General features: G+C 40.6%; 1 protein-coding gene across 1 annotated transcript in view; it reads left to right on the forward strand.

Moving 5' to 3' along the window:
* The first annotated feature begins 6,436 nt into the window (after positions 1-6,436).
* The window catches only part of LOC309707078 (CUB and sushi domain-containing protein 1-like), a 451,615-nt gene continuing 440,203 nt past the window's right edge, over positions 6,437-17,848 (forward strand). The window contains exon 1 of the mRNA XM_082534186.1: positions 6,437-8,471. Coding sequence (XP_082390312.1) covers positions 8,336-8,471 — 136 coding nt within the window. The 5' untranslated portion in view covers positions 6,437-8,335. The remainder of the gene's footprint in view (positions 8,472-17,848) is intronic.

Here is a 17,848-nt window from a genome sequence, read left to right on the forward strand (position 1 = left end):
CTTCCCTCCATTTCTCCAGTGGCTTCTCTTCAGCTGACTACTTTCTCCACTCTCCACCTCCTTGTTTAAGCCAATCTCATCATCACATAAGCTCCTTGCTTCCTCTCCTTCCCTCCTAATCTTGCGAATCATTTCTTATTTAACCACATCTCATCGTCCCTTACCATCATCATTACCACCCCCTCCCCATCTCTTTCCTGTTTTCCTACCACTCCCCCTCCCACCAGCCCGCACGCTCACCACACAGCTTTCATCATTATCATCACCACCTCCTCCCAATCTGTTTACTCTCCCCACCCACACTCCCTCTCCACCTAACAACCCCCCGCTCCTCAGTAACTCAGTTGAATCCTAATTCACAAGTTCCTTTCTACTGCGTTGCTACACCTATTTTCCATTTTCTCCCCAGTGTTGGTGCAAATAGCTCACAAACTGAAAATGTGGCGATTTCCCCTCAACAGCTTCATGCCACGGTGTCGATGAAGTCATTCTCCTGTTCATTATCAGTGGAGTCAGTTCAAAGATGCTCTCTTAGTGACAGCATCAAGAAAGCACTGGCTGTTTGGTTCATAGTTACAAATTAACACAAATTCCTCCACTTCCTTTTAATATGCCCTGTGCTGCACCTTGGTGGACTTTTCCCTCTGACCTATTTTGGGATAGTGGCCTCATCCGAATCAAGATAATTCCCTATTCCCTGCCAGCGTTCCTCTGTCCTGTCTGTCCTGCAATGTTACTCAATAATTCATCATTATGTTATGTTCTGCCTACTCCTTTTCAAACAAATAATGGAATGATATTTTGTAATGATTGTGAAGGCACATGTTTGAAATGTTTGAAATAAAAATGAACTGAACTGAAATGTTTCTTTTGGACTCACAGGATGATTAATATTATCCATCTTCCTTCTGACCTTTGATGACAAAATGTTTCATATTCACATTATTAAATCAGAGTGTGATGTTTCAACATGTTCTGAGAGCTATAATAACCAACTCAGCAAGATGTCCACATTTACGCACAATTACGAGTAGGTATGCATTATGGTTGTCTCTGCAAGTAATGCTCGAATGCTTGTATGCTGCAATAATACAAAGTTTTCTGTTCTTTCCATTTGCCGACGCTGCATGAATCTACCCTTTAATAATGCAAGTTTTACTTCAGGGATTGTGCATATTGATTGGTGTTATAAAGTTGATCTATTTATCAGCCCTAGATACATTTAGATTTCATGCCTAGCCATCATTTTCAGTCACTTAAAGCTACGACTTTAATTATTGCCGCCTTCAAGCCAACAATTAATAATAACCTGGATAAAGACGAAACCTGTAGGGCATAAATAATTTGACATGGAGTGCCAGAGCAGGACTTCGATCTTGGTGCAGTAACTTTTTTTCCTTTAGCTAATTAAGGATTTTATATCTTATTTAAAATCAGCAGGTGTCTTCAAGGTTGATAAGTCACCAAGGACTCATTTTATCGCTGGAAGAAAAAGGAAATGCAGTAGTGGAGACATGGAGCTGAAGTTTTAGTCAGGAAGCCATTTGTTGAGAATATGCTGGAATCACCAGCAACTTCTCTTCAGCTATCTCTTTCCGCAGAGCTCCTGTCCTCTAACACTTTCCTTTTTAATTTGACCCCTTTTCCACTTTCACCTGATCTTCTTCTTAAATCCCTCATCACAGTTGTCTGTGTTTCCTGACCTCTGAGTTCCTTCATTTGTTCTAGTGTAACATCCTACTTAATCTTTGTCTAAAATTCTTTTGATTTTCTTCTCTGCTCATGTTTCTGTCTTGGCACCTCCCTGTGCTCTGTATTCTCTCCCCTCTTCTGTCATTCCCTCTAAAAGACTTCGTGTTTGACTTTTAGTTCTCTTAGGAGAACAGGTGTGTTCTCTATTAGCTCACAGTTACACACACACACACACACACACACACACACACACACACACACACACACACACACACACAGAGGCATATACAGACGGATCTGAATAAGCAGCACAGAGCACACAATCCTCTGAACATGGGGCCTTGTATTTGATAGGGAAGATACTTGAAGACAACTCGGGTATGGCAGAGCACTGCAAAGTAGTTCCATATTTCTCATACGAATGAGTTGCGTTAAAACTTTTGCCGTCAAGTTGAATAAATATAGTGGCTCACCTTGGACCTGCGCTCATTAAAATTTGCTGGTTTTCATAACCTGTGGGGACTCAAGTTGAGTCAATTAAGGTTCTCCTCTGTTGACCCTGCCTCAGTAAGACACACTGTGTGTACCTACTGCTTCTCTGGGTGATTTAAATATAATAGGAGAAGGCTTTTAAAAATGGTACATAGGCATGCTGCAGTAGTGCTTTTGACATTTGGGTAACCATTGCAAATAGGTCCCACAGCCCCGCTTGTACAGCAAAATCAGGTGAAAATAACGCAATTTAAAATGCAGTGATTTGTGATTTGGAAACACAATAACTCCTCAGTCATACTTAAAGGTCTCTGGTCTACAGGCTAAAAGAAAATGCCATGACAACTGCCATTATGTGCTAAGACAGGTAGCATCCCATAATTAAGGTCAACAGTTATTTGTTTAAAAGGTTATCTTTCTACTCATTCTTTATGCCAAAATGTCAGCATTTAGTGTTTCCAGTTTCTTTTTTTGCTCCAGTTTTTCCTTTTCTCATTTTTATATTGTTGCAAATCAAACCAATTTGAATTCAGGACTTTTTAAAACAGCACTTGATCAAAAAGCCAAACTCTTCAGTTTTAGATTCCCACTAAGATGGGTAGCGTTGACCTAGCATGGTTTTAGGTAGAAGAAATAACCCTGCCATCTTGTGACCGTGTAGCAATAAGATGTTGCCTTGGATACCGGCTGGTCTCTTAAATACTAAACTATTAGACGAGAAGATAAATGATTAGACACAACATCATAATTTGATAGTGCTCAGCGTGTGGCTATGCTTGGCTATGTATGTCAGTGAGGCCAAATGTCCCTCTACAGCTTACATCCTCATCCACCTGTTGCTCAAACCTCATATTTGCAAAGCCCAGGAATTGTTCTTCTGGGTGTTCTTGAAGGAAATTCAGAGCAGATGATCCCACTCTGCGTCAGTAATGTTTCCATCCATCCATCCATCCCTTATGGTGCAGAGACATGAATTATAACTAGTACCTGCTACCTGACGGAGGTACTGTTGTTAGGATACAAATGTAAACTACAGTATGTACCTAGTGTTAAAATTGGAACACAAGACTATAAATAGCAGATACTTCTTTTCTGTTGTTGAGCTGCTCGATGGTGATTACAGAAGGATCTGAACGCCCCCCCAAACCTCTCCCTCGCTGTCTTCTAATGTTTGATCAAGGGTACTTCAGAGTGCTTTTTTTGTTCCCTTGGTTATTTTGCTTGATGAAATTGAATGTTTGGTGTACTTCTACTAATATAGTCAAAAATGTTCAAAGCATTCTTAAAAGATAGATTTAGTTGGATAAAAAGATTTTTTTAAGTCTGAAGTAAATAGTTTATTTCTTTATTGTTTTGGCAGAGGATGATCTGATGCGATGACTGTATGACTGAATGTAAAGTGAAAACTAGTCCAGTTGCAACACTTGATTTTGAATATAATTTACCACGCTATTTATTAACTGGGGAAAAAAAGATTTAATTGTTAAACCTTTATGCTTTTATGAGTCTGTCTGTTAATACTGATCTAATGCGTGGGACATTTTTAACACAAAAGGGAAGAAAACACTGTGTGATGAAATTTGACTGACTCATGCTCAGTTATCCTGTGAATCTTCTAGCAGCTCTAAACAGATTTTGGGGCAAGTGCTGATTGTGGCTCCTGCTGTTGCTCAGAGACTTTCGAAGACCCATTTGAAGTGGAGTGCTGTTTTACCAAAAGTTTAAATATTTCAACTTCTGGCCCTCTGTGGTCTGAGCTCAAAAACCCTGCTAAACTCTAAAGCTGCTGGAGACACAACAGTGCTTCTTTGCCACTGAAGAAGAGAAGAGCAGAAAACAAAGGTCTCCAGTGGAAATACAGGCTTTGTGCCTCTGGGAACTTTAAAGGAAGTGATTGTAAAAACAATGCTTGTGCCTTTGATTAGTGCCTACTCTTTATGTTCCATGCTGTAATTATCCATGTATGTTATCATTACTACAGTGAGCAGCCGCCCTGTCTTTGTAAAGTTAGTGCATATTTACCCCTGTCTGAGCTTGAGTAGATGCACCTCCTTTTTTAACATCTAATGTAAGAGGAAAAACAATAATGTGTGCTATTTTAAAATAGATGAATACGGTGGAAAAACTGGCAGACCTCATACGAAAAGTTGCAAACACAATTATCAAAGCAACCAATCCTTTTTTTTTTTTAAAGAGTCATTAAAGAAGAATGCAGTTTAGATCTAGATGTTCTTTGAGTTTTTGCATAATGAGGTCAAAAATAAAGGAGCAATGAATACATCTGCAGTGAGAGGTGATATTTTCTTCTTTTGTGTGTGTGTTTGCAGATAACATCAGCGAGACATTAGTTTGAAATGCAGTTCATTTCTACTCTGACTCACAGGTTAGCAGCTCCTCATAGGACAAATGAGGGGACCTGTTTTTCTCCTCTTTTGTTAGTTCACAGTAAAATAAATAAACGCGAGACCTTCAGTGGTTTAATTAGCTGTTAGTGCAAATGTGTTTGTAGAGAAAGCGTTTATGCTTTTTGTTCTAAACCTACAGCCATAAAGCTCTCGAGTCAAATCTCCAACTTGATCCTGTTTATTCTTGGCTGCACCACATGCCCAACTGCATTACTGCTGTAACCATAATTACAGCCTTGGCCCCATTAAAGCTTTTAAAATGAGAGGTATCCTTCAGAGCGGTAAAATGTGGGATTCTATGATCCTTGATTTCTTTCATTGATGGAAAAACATGTTCCAACAGTAACTTCTGTGTCTCTGAGATTAGAAATATCTCAGATTTGAACCCAGTTGGAGTGAAAGTGATGGCCATCGTAGACCTGACTGATTCATTCTGCACAGGTTCATATTCAGCTGCGTATCTGCACTTAAACTTCAGTGGCTTGCACTTTCCCTCTGCTCTCTAGTCATTTTCTCCTGCAGTTTAATTTTCAGCAGCAGATGGCAGCCTGACTACACTGAGCTATAAACAGGAGCTCTCCATAGTGCTGAATGGTGCATGGTGCTGATGGTATCCTTAGTGCCCATCTATTCATCTGTGTGTTTGTCTTTCTATGTATCTCTCTGTCTTTCTGTCTGTCTGTCTGTATTTCAGATCTGCCTTTTTGCCTCCCTGTGTCTGCCTGTTGGTTGAAGTGCAGCAGAAGATGTGTGTTTGTGTCAAACGACCCTCTTGTCAGGGTTGAAAATTACAGTCTTTTTAGGAGCGTATGCTGTTATGAAGCCTCCCACTAGTGGATGTAAAAAATGTTTTTATAAATATATATAAAATGACTAAACTAGCCCAATGCACAGAGAGCTACCAGCTTGATGGATGACTCACAGTAATGCTGTGAAATAGCTCAACCCACACACACACATCCACTCACTGAAACACACTCACTAAAGCATGTAGCACAACAGCCGAGCACGCACGTACTGTATAAACCCGTGTGAAAGCACATGATTCTGGCATGCAGATATGCACACACAGGATGTGATGTCAGTGTTTAGGTGGTTCACTGTCTGTACAGGAAGGAATGCAGCGTTTGTGTCAGACAGGACAAAATGCATTATGAAAAATATCTGAAGAAGCAGACAACAAGCTGCCGTAGCCGACAAATCCCTGTAGCATGTGGTCAAAGGACCCACGGGAGTTGCTCTGGGGGCCTACAGCAAAATGAGGATTAGTTTGAATTCAGTTGTTTTTTAAATTATTTAGCAGCTAGATGCACAAGTTGCTTACTGATTAATCGCTAATACACATTTATTAGCAATAAAATGTTCCTTACTAGATTTGTTTATGGATCTCTGTTCCTGACTTGGGTGAATTATCCCTTACTGACTGTTTCAAGATAACCGACAGCATAAAATCAAAGCTTATTTGGCTGCTCCCTTATTTGCAAGGGTTCACCACAGTGGGTGGATCCACATATTTTATTTGGCACAACTTTTTTCCCCCGGCAAATGTGAACAACAGCAATAATCACAAGAAATAATCCACAAAAACAAACATAATGTAATTTATTTACAAAAAAAACAGAACCCTTCTTATAGAGGATGCCATTAAGAACATCTTAAGGCCTTAGTGGGTGATTGGCTTCATAGCTGCCACAATTCATCTGAATCCCAGAAAATCTCTAAGAAAACTGAGTGATGTCACTAAAGCTATGTCAGTTTTCAGTGCATTTACTTTGGGAAATCCACTCACAAGCTTCTCTTTTCATAGTGTGAAAGTATTGGGTGACACCTGCTGTGAAATACTGTAATGGGACAAATTTGGAGTGACGTGCATTTGCCTTCAAATGTTCCCGTGTGTTGGTCGTGTCTGTGGCTCAGCGGGCTAAGTCGCCACGTCGTGTTTGGAGCGTTGTAATCTTGTTAGTCTGATCCTCTGTACATGCCACCGGGGACCGGGGATCAATAACTGGCTCGTGGCTCCATTTGGGGTACACACACCATACACACATTCACTCTTAAAGATGAGAGGATCAGAGTGGTGTTTAATGCGACACTGAGACTGATTAACAAGAAGTAGAGTGAAATTATTTTTTGTGAGTTTAACATCGGGTGACCTTCTCATAGTCTGGAAGCACATAGTCTGGAAATGTGATTGAAAATATGCAGCAGGTATTTTCACGTGTGTGTGTGACTTTGGTAGGCCGGCCAAGAGCATTACCTCTCTTTAGCGCCACCACTCTCCCCCTTTATTCCTCCCTAACAGTCGTTTTTAGTTTTTCAGTTTTCTTTAACAGCTCTACATCAGCGTCTCATTTTTAAAACTTCTTTTTCCCCCCATTCCTGTCAGCTTTCCTTCAGCAACCGTCACTTCAACTCTGTCTTTATATTGCTTGTGTCTTTCCTCAGCCTGCCCACATTTCCAATCCCCTTCCTTCACTTAAGTCTTGTTGGCTATTTAACCCCACTTGGCTCTTTAACTTACCTTTCCTGCTTTGTTTCCTCTTCCCCAACCTGTCCTTTTTTTAAAATCTGTGTCACCTTCCTTTCCCTTTCCTCTTCACTTGTCTTTTCGTTTCTCTGTCTTTCTGTCTGATCTTTCTTCTCCCTCCATTTGCTAAAATCCATCTTTACTTGTCTTGTCTTTTTTTCCTCCCACTCTTTCTCACTTCCTGCATCTATTATGCCTCCCTCCTCTCTAAATTCCTCTACCCAGCCACCCCCCAACACCATCTTTTCTTTGGCCTCCTTCTCTTTCACCCCCTGTCACTCTTATCCTCCAATTCTTCTCTGTTTTCCCCTCTCTCCTGACTTCTGCTCGCCAGACCTCTACAGTTCTCCAATCATTTTATTCACACTTCTCTTTCTGTCCTTCCTTTAATTCCTTTTCCTTCTCGCCTTCTCTTATGACTTCCTTTATTTCTTGCTCCAGCTCTGTTCCGTCATTGTGCTTTTATCCTCCGTTTTTCCCTTTTCACGCTTTCTTCCACACTTCAATTTTCCTGAAATTTCTGTCCGCCACCTCTTTCCTGCCAGTCTATCCTCTCTCCTTCAAACCTTTCCCCTTCTTTTTCCATTACTTTCCCTCTTTCTTTACTTGCTTCCCCCTTTCCTCTCATCCCCTCATCCCTCTCTTCACCTGCTTACCTCCTTTCTTCCGTTTCCAGTGGCTCGTTCTTTCTTCATCTTTCCTTCCTCCCCTCCTCCTCCACAATCACCCACTTTTACCGTCTCTCTTTTACTTCCTCAACTAACCCGTCTGTCGTACTCTTACTCTGCCTCTCTCTCCCATGCTCTCTCTCGCTCTCCCCCTCTCTCTCCCCCCTTTCTCAGTCGTCGCTCGCTCGCTGTGCTGTGCGGACCTACCGACCATCTCTCTCCTCTCTTTCCCTAAATCTCTTCATCTCTCTGTCTCTCTCCTCCGGTCCTCCGGTCTCTGCTATGACAGCTCACACCAGCGGCGTGTTGCCCGATCTCAGACCATCAACCCGTCACCGGTTGTCCTGTCCAAACGTTAACATGGACATGTGTGTGGGGGATATTCGTGATTGATCTTCGGGTATTTTTTTTTAATATATAAAAACGAAAGAATAAGGAGGAGGGGGGCGGCCGTCCTCTTTTACCCCCCTCCGCTTCCTTCAGTCAAGCAGAGCGGCAAGGTGGGGAGAGGGCTTTAAAATTAAGCCAGCTTGGATTTATTTAATAGCAAAATGACGGATTTAGGAACGCCAGAGATGCTGCTGATGTGGAGGAGGCTGAACGTGAAGAAAACGGGAAGGCTGAGACGCGACCTCCCGCTTCTCCTCCTGCTGGGGCTTCTCTTGGGGGATTTCTCCTCGTCCAAGGGTGAGTTTTGGAGGTTTTCAAATCGCCTGCGTGTTTGCGTGCGCAGGCATGCATATGCGCGCGCGTGTGCCGGAGGATCACAGTGTTCGCAGGTTGGACTTTGCGTGTGCGCGCGCAGGCGAGAGTGAGGGACAGAAAGGTAATGCATGCAGTTTCGCTGCTGCAGACAGCGTTGGTGTGAGTGTGTGCAGGAGAGTTTCGCGTGTGCGTGCGTGCGCGCACGCTCTCAGCTCCGGGCATTGCGTGCATGCGTCCTTTTTGTGCGTGCGTGTTTGAGATACTAAGATGGACAGAGAGACTGTAAAAGAGGGAGTGAGAGCTATATCCTATATGCAAGCACGGGGAGTTAAGAGAGTGCGTGTGCGCGTGAGAGAAGAGAGCGTGCAGCGGCCAAGTTGGACACAATATTTCATCTGGGGAGTGTAGGCATGCTCGTTTTCAGGCCTCTGTGCTGTCCAGATAACCTCCTCTAAGTAAATGAAGTGACTAAAATTTTGCATTTGAAGCAGTTAAAAGTCCTGTTTGGTGACACAGCTCAGCAACCAACTCAGTTTACAGTCTACGAATAACCAGAGAGAGATTTTCATGTGGAGGGCATGAAGAGGGGAAATCCCATGCTCATAGTTGAACGTGATTTTGTGGAGTCGAACTCACACAGAGGAGCAGTTTTCTCAAAGGCCGTGGAGTCTGATGGTATAACAGGGGATTGATGCTTCATGTCAGCAGCCCAGCATGTCTCTTTTTATTTGGGGGGAGGGGGGCTGTGGCCAAGAGTTTCCTGGTGCCACAGATAGATGAAGACAGAAAAAAGTGTTAACATTCGTTTCTCTGTTACTCAGGTCATCAATAGCTTCTCTGTGTATGCTTCTCCTCCCTCTCTTCCTCGGTGCTGGTCCTCTCTGTATTTTGTTCCCAAACTCCCCTTCTCACGCATGGACCCATCAGATCTTCCCCCCTCTGATGTAGATCTCCAGCTGTGCTAGAATTCTTGATAAATGTATATGTGTGCAAGTAAGCTTGTTTTGTTCTTGTGTAAGCTGTGTTTTCCCTTAACTCTGATCTGCTCTGGATGTTTAATACTGTGCATTATATTGAGGGTGTGTGCGTGTGTGTTTTGGTGGTTGTATGTTTATCCATCTGTATTCTGCCATAAACACAGGCCATCAACCCAGAATAAAAAGCGATTTGAGTAAATGTAAGACAGCGTGCGATTTGTGTATGTTGATAAATATGATAGATGTGTTTTTAAGCTGTTTATGATTATCACCTGTGATTTATCTTTCGTCCCGATCTGTGCGTGTCTGTGCGTTTGATGCCGTGTTTATCATCCTTGAAGTCTCTACATCTCTGCATCTCTCTTTGATTATGTTACTCAATTTAAAGAAAGCGTTACATGATAGACTCAATGAAGCCTTTTGGTTGCTGAAGAGTTAATCACACAGAAATACAATGAGAAAATTAAAGGGCATACAGACATCTGGAAAGACAGACGGAGGGGTGGCAATAATTTATTTCGTCAAACCTCAAACCCCAGATGGTTGCCACCCTTTTAAATGTGATGTCGCACTTTAAATTCCAACACAACTAATAATTGATTGTCTGGAAATGTCATGTAAAAATATCATAAAAAGTCAGATATGACTGCAGCTGAAAGAAAAAAAAAGCCCAGGTGAAGAACATGTTTCTTTAAATAGTCCTCAAGCTTTTTATGATGCTTGTGATTTGTTTCATTATTATATTTTCAAAGTAATTTAGGAAAATGTTACCTAGAATCTCAGTCCCTGTCATTCAGTGATATTTGGTGTTCTACTCATAATTGCCCCATAATTTATTCTTGTATTCACGACTCCTATTTATTATGATTATTATCACAATTATTATTGTTGTAGTTGTTTTTGCTAGCAGGCTCAATTTTTTTAACAAATATAGTCGAGATCAAAGCAACTTTTAACTGGCCGAAATATTCTATAAATACATTCTCATTATTAGGTTTAGTCTGTCAGTAAGATTAAATTTGAACATCGAAATTTGCATTTGAAGAACATCAGTTAATGATTAAATAAAATAAATATTATTCTAACTGTGTATCAACATTGTGTTTATTGGAAGCCACATCTTTTTTTGCGAAATGTCCAGTTCAATTATTCACTGTCATTACATTACATTCACTCGCCAAGTTACGTTTCCTTCATCAGAAGCTCAAGCAGGAATAAAGATAAATAAAAAATAAACTCAGCCTTTTCATCAACAGGTTGTTATAGCCAAGAAACGTCCAAATGTCCAACTGTGATGATAATTCCCATAAAACCCAGCTACTGCTTATATAATTGATATATTGTTAACGACACTCTACAGGGGACTGTACAAAAGACATTTTTGGCACACTCTCACAAACACACACGAACACGCACACACACACACACACACGCACACACTACTGAGAATAACATGTCTGAGAACTTCATTTTAGACTCCCACTGGGACTATGAAGCACTTGTTTAATCACTCGCGCACACACTTATACTCTTAAAGGAGCACACACACACACCGACACACACGCCGACACACACACGCAGACTCCGACACATAGGACATTCCAGTGACTTATTTCTGCTCCCCTTTCAAAGTGAGAACTGGTTAAATGTCTGTGTTTTTTGAAGCTTTTTAATGTTTATCAGGACATTTAGCCCCAAATGCACGTACTGACACATCCACACTCAGACACACAAATGAAAGTATATGCGCACGGTGACAATTAGCTGACATTGAATCAATGCCAAACAACAAGATATTGGAACTAGCTGTCTGTCCCCCTGCTTGGCATACTAATATCCCACACGGGAAATGCACAAATGGAGACACACACACACACACACACACACACACACACACACACACACACACACACACACACACATACTGTGAGAAGGTAGCTAATTAAAATAGAGCTATCTGCACAATCCACATTCACTTTAGAAACAGCAAACCGAGGGAATTAGATGTATAGAAAAAGTGTGAAACCTCTTGCAGTGAAAATCCAGAAAGCATGAGAAAATGTGAAAGAAGAAGTGGGTGTATATGTCAGACACCATTTAATATGATGTTAACAGTATTTTAGAAGACTTGAGCATGGAGTTCTTTATTTTTTAACCTTGGGGACACGGACGTGCTTGTGGTAAATGTTTCTAAAGCAAGGTCCACTTACTTAGCTGTTCCTAAATCTTTCATTCATGGCCTACATCATCTTCAGTGAATAAATTTTGCTCAGGTGTCAGCCCTGGCTAATGATTTCTCTCCATATGCAACCACCTGTTATCTCATTACTGAGGCATAACGGTATGACATAAAGATGTGCGGAATAGTTAAATAAGTGAAACTAATGTTTGTAATGTTTATCACATGCATTTATGATGCATGTAAATGGAAGGAGTGTGTTAATAAATGAAATGTTGGCATAATGGAATACGACTGTGTAGGAGAAATTGAGAAGTTACATTTTTCAATTGTTTATATAAAGCTATTTTAAAGTGTTTAAATATAAGCATTTGTCTTCTGCCTATGATTGATAAATACAGTGAGTTAAAATAAATTGTTACTTATTTTGCCTGGAAAGTAGGTTTCCCTTTTAGGACGAATGCAAAATCAAAGGTTATATATTGAAATCCAGTAGAGTTGAAATGCTCTGAGCTTGTGTCTCTGTGCTTGTGCTGTTCATTATAAAAAACTAAGCACCACCCTACCAAATTTTGGCTTTTTGATATACTTGGATAAGAAATGATTTGAAACAGTCTGAATAAAAGTAATAAAACAACCCATCAAGAAAAACATTGCTTTTTCAGTTATTTATTTAGCAAAAATATGAATTGATGTAATTTAGTCTGTGTGGAAAAGTAGGTACACTCATGGCTTCAGAAGCTATTGTCCTCTGTAATCGAAATAACTTCTTTTTGCTGCTTTGTCCACCAGTTCCTGACATCGGCTCTCTGGATTTGTGTCCACTCTTAAGCTGAAAGATATTTGAGGGTTTTCTTGTATGTACTGTAATCTGACAAATATTTCCATTACAGTTTTCCATCACTTCTTCTCCTGAAAAGCTTTGCTCTGTTACTGTGGCTAAACAAACACCTTTGATTCATCTGTTCAGAACACATTATTTCAAGGTCCAGTGACTTAATTTATAAAATCCTGTGTGGAAGCCATATCAGATGTATACAAGCACACAAAAACTGAAAATGGTCTGCGTCATACATGAATCAGATTTATAAAACCATGTGTACATACACCTGTTGGCTTTTTTAATCACAGTTCACAACCATAAATGTTCAGCGCATTTCAGTAATGTCGATAGATGCTATTCCTCCATTTATTTACTGCATCCATTATCCGTTAATATGGATGACTTGTTGCTGTACTTATATATTTGCATCTATCAAACTGGTCACTTAACAACTTGCCAAAACAAGCGTATAGTTTCCCCACTCTGAGATATTTATTGAAAATTAAACTGTTACAGTGACAGTGGCTCATATTATTGCCACGAGTGATAATGAGCATATAGAACGTAATGATTTTCTGAAAATAATTGGTCATAAATTCCAACCGTTTGTGGCAGAGAGCTGCCCCTCCCTGAGGTCTCTTCCTGTCAAAAGGGAGTTTTTCCTTCCCACTATCACCAAGTGCTTGCTGAGAGGGGTTAATTTGATTGTTTTTTGTTTTTCCTGTATTCTTGTATGGGCTTTATTTTCAATATAAAGCAATTTGAGGTCTGCTGTGGTTTGGTGCTCTATGAATAAGATTGAATTGAACATGTATAGTATACTATATAAAATCTGTGCCTTTCATACTATTTTTTTTATTTTTTTCCCCCTTACTTCTCTCAGTACTTGGTGAACTCCTTCCTACTCCCTTTCCTGTTCTGGTCCACTTTCCAACTGATCAGCATTCAAACTGTACAAACTGTCATCCCCACCAGGTTACGCACTGTTGGTTTTTTGAAGGACTAACCACCACACCACCGTGCTGCCCACAAATAATAACTCTGCTGGTTTTAATGCTAGTGATAAAGTGAATCCAAGTGAGATATGCTTGGATTCACTTTATCACTTGGATTAAGTGATCTGCAGTAAAATTAAATGTATGAGTTGACAGATCATTATAGGTAAAGTGATTCAATATTTTTTACAGTCACTCTTGAATTTATGACCTCACTATATGCATTATCAAATTTCCCTTTCTCCTAAATGTTTGTGATAATGAGTCACACAAGTGAGCACATTGTTCTTTTAAGTTTATCTTTATGGATGGGATGGTGCATATATCTCTATCAGGCCCCATTCTGTGCATGTGAAACTTTATTATAAGTGGGGGCACTAGTCTTTGCCTGTGCCAGGAATCTATAGCTTTGCTTTAATGATGCGTGTGGGCAGCATGTGCTTTTTCCTGACACACCCACCTTTCAGGTAAATTTGTGCATCCCCTTCCGAGAGACTTCAAATTTTATTTTCCACTCACTGGGGTTTCCTGTGATTTCTTGCACAATGAAAGGATTTATTATTTTATTTCTTCCCTTGGATGTTGAACCATCTTTTCTGAAGACCTTAAAGTAGCACATCAAGAGAACACCAGACCCTGGATGTCAGAGGTTTGAATAGGTCAGCTTCCACCTGCTACCACCTAAGACATTTTTAAAGCTCCACCCACATGTGAAGCAATTTGTTTGTTGCACATTGCTTTGTAGTTGCAGTTGGTCCTGCTGAAGATTCCAGTCACTGAATTATGAAAATAAATGAAATTTGTAATAACATAAAAATAAAATGGTAGTTTTACGTGCTGCTGCTTTGCACATACTGAATTTATTCATAGACACTATCCAAAAATGATCAGAGGTTTGTTTATGTAAAAATGTAACAATTTCCATGAGATGCACTGTTTTCGCTCGTGACAGGAGTTTGTATTGTACATTTGCATGCATATCTTTATAATTTACTGCTTCATTTGCAAGAGAAGTACTGGAACAATTATTACATCCCACTATGCTTGCGTAATAAATAATAAAAAGCTACACACACACACACACACACACACACACACACACACACACACACACACACACACACACACACACGTGTTCAGGTGTTCTCTGGTGTTTGTTTTGTAATTGATTCCCCTCAGTTACACTAACACACATTTCAAATAATCTGAGCTTGAGACACTGCAGAAGAGACCCTTTACGTGTCGGTGCACCTGCAACAGACAGAGTGAGACAACTCATTGAGTGCTGATGATTTTCAGGTACTTAAGAGTCCTTCTAGATGTCCGGAGAGACCAGAGAATGCACACACACACACACACACACACACACACACACACACACACACACACACACACACACACGCTTCAATACAGTTAACTACTGAGTACACACTTCAGTGGAGAGGAACGAGGTGGCGTGTGTGTGAGAGAGAGTGAGGCATACAGAGAGATGTAACAAATACTGAAATCTGAAATGTAAATATGCATATTTATATATGCATAACATATAAAGGGAAAAACAATAGAAGGCGCTACTGGGTCACAACAGTTAATTATTGGCTAACATACACAATAGATGTTAAATATATATGGGCCATTATCCTTGTTATGTTGGAAAGAAAAAGTCTTTCCTTTTTAGCAATCCATCCTGGTTTGAGCAAAACGAGCAAGTAATCTGTCTTTATAGTGTTCAAATGACAGAACTTTTAACAGAGCCATGGCCTACATACAGTACACTAATACAGGGGGGAGAGGGCAGTGAGAGAAAGACTAAGAGTGGAAATGAGAATGCATATGAAGACAGAGAGAGAGAGAGATAAGTTAAGGAAAAAGCAGAGAGCAGAACAAGTGTGTGAGAGATTGGAACAGAGAGGAACAGGAGGCGCTGCTATGCTATGCAGGGGGAGACAAAGTGAAAGAGAAAATGAAAATGTATTCCCCAGCAGACGCAATTAATCAGGAATGACTTTTCCATCTTGTGCTGCTCGGCTAGTAATGTCTAGCATTAAGTAATGACATCATAACCATGTCTGCCGTGAATTTATAACTTGGATGCGAAGGGAAATCCGCCAAACTGACCTAAAGGCACGGTCACACAGGGCTCTGAAATCTGTTGATATTAATGACTGGACTCAAATATTTCATGCTAGCAGTAAATACTGCATCACACACAGCAGAATCTCACATCTATCTGTCATTTAAAATCTGAGAGGACAGCATGAAAAAAGGGAAATAAAAGCCCATGTGTATATCATATGGAATGGCTTGACAGACCTCAAAATTATGAGTACTATAAAAGTGGTGTTGCATTGGTCGCCCAGTTGTGTTTTACCACCCATTTGTATGCAAGGATAAATGTCATGTCTAGTGTAGTTTTTAAGCTCTTCTTCAAAACCACCATGTTAATGGTAATGCTGAGTAACAGAGACCACTCAATTCATCTTTTTAATAGTGTTTTGCCTGAATAAATGAAATAAATCTAAATAAAGTTCTGCTGCATGCCATTAAAACCCCAAATACATCATATAGCTATCAGCTGCAACAAACTATGACACCCTCAATTTGCATCATGTCTTAAACTTTGCATTCGGCTGCTGCGGAGTTTTTAATGCAGCCACGTTTGGCACAGCAGTTTATTGCTGTTTTCCTGCACCTTGTGGTGCAGACGCCTCGCTGTGGTGGGAGCTGAGGGTTATTTCATAACACAGGATTACTCAGCCAGCCAGCTCTAAAAATAAGCATGAAATGAACCTCTCAAATGGAGTTCATAATGAAAGATCTGTCGGCGTGACTACAAGACACCCATGAAAACTAATATCCAAATTTAATTTGACAGATTATTCAGTACATCAACAGCTATGGTACATTTTTTAACCAATTCCAGTAAAGTTCATAATTTCCACTGCTTCCCGTTCATTTGTCCCATTAGTGGCCGTGCAATGCATGCTGGTAGCGGCGGCTCAAATAGCAGTCCGCCACATTGGCTGCTTCATTCTTCATGCTTCTTCTAGAAATGAACAAACTTCTTTTCACAAATGCAAGGGCAATTTAGGAAATGTTTTTAGTTGAGTGACGCATTCCCACAAAAGACGTGCTCTAAGTGTTAAAGTGCGTGTTACCAAATGAGATTGAGAAGTTCTTTTTTTGTGCCTTCTGCAGCCCTGATCCTCCGGCACAGCATCAGCACTCCTTGAACTGGGATGCTGAGGGTTTTTTCATCTAGTTCCTTAGCTGGTCTGTGTAAACTATTCCTCACTGCACGATTCCCCATAGCTATGAAACTTAAATAACCCAGATAAAAGTAATATGGTAATTACTAAACCAGGTAGGGAGAATCACTTTTTGATGACAGTGCAGGGTGAGCTGGTAAGAACTGGTCTGAATTCAGTGATTTACTCAAAGGCACGAGTTTGAATAACTATCTCATATCGAATGAGTGTCAATCGTGTATACCCTGCAGCTTCGAATCTGCTGGTCTGGTGAAGCCACACGATGAATTTAAAGGCTAATGGGTCTGTCAGTGCGGCACGTTTGCTGTTTTATTATTTCCGCTTTGCCTCTCTGTTAGCATGACATTTTCTATAAGCTGTAGGCTAATAGCTGGCTAGCAGGCTAACATTAAACAGGCTAATGTGTCTGTTAATGTTACATTAGTGTTATTTCAGTTTTTTCTCTCACTTAGTTCCATGGTTTAAGGGCAAAGTGTGTGCATGTTTGACACTGGGAGAGCGTACCTACACTCCGTGTGTGTGTATGTGCGTGTGTGTGGGGTGGTTGCGCGTGTGTCGGGTATTTATGAGTGTGTGTGGATGTGCATTCTACATATGGAGCCAATGAGTTACATTTCCATTTCAAAGCGACGAGTCAGCAGCAGCAGAAGCCACTTTCATCCATTAATGTGATTTTAGGGAGAGAGCGAGACAGTGAGACACACACGCACACGTACACACACACACACGACCCACACGGGGAACGACATAGAGCCACAGTGATAATTACTCTCCAGGTTGGCAAAGGGTTCAGATTGTTTATTAGTGTCTCTGTCTCTGTGTTCCTCTCTTCCTGACAACCACCTCCCATCTCCCTGTCGTCCCTTGTTTTTTCCTCAAATTATCTGTACCCCACTCATCTACTGAAAAGTCCAGTGTTTTAATGCCGCTGTCAGTCACATTAACAGGGTCGCTGAGTGTTGCAGTATCATTCTCTGTGAAAATTTAAAAAGTGTGCAGAGGATGAAATGTTTTGAAGAATAAAGCGTCCGTGTGCGAAAGTGTTTGTCTTTGCCTTGAAGAGAAAAATGCTTAGTTAGGGTTAGAGCCGCGTGTGTTAGGGGGATCAGTGAGGGG

Source organism: Aulonocara stuartgranti, assembly GCF_965226115.1.
Source record: "Aulonocara stuartgranti genome assembly, chromosome: 1".
Taxonomy (NCBI): domain Eukaryota; kingdom Metazoa; phylum Chordata; class Actinopteri; order Cichliformes; family Cichlidae; genus Aulonocara; species Aulonocara stuartgranti.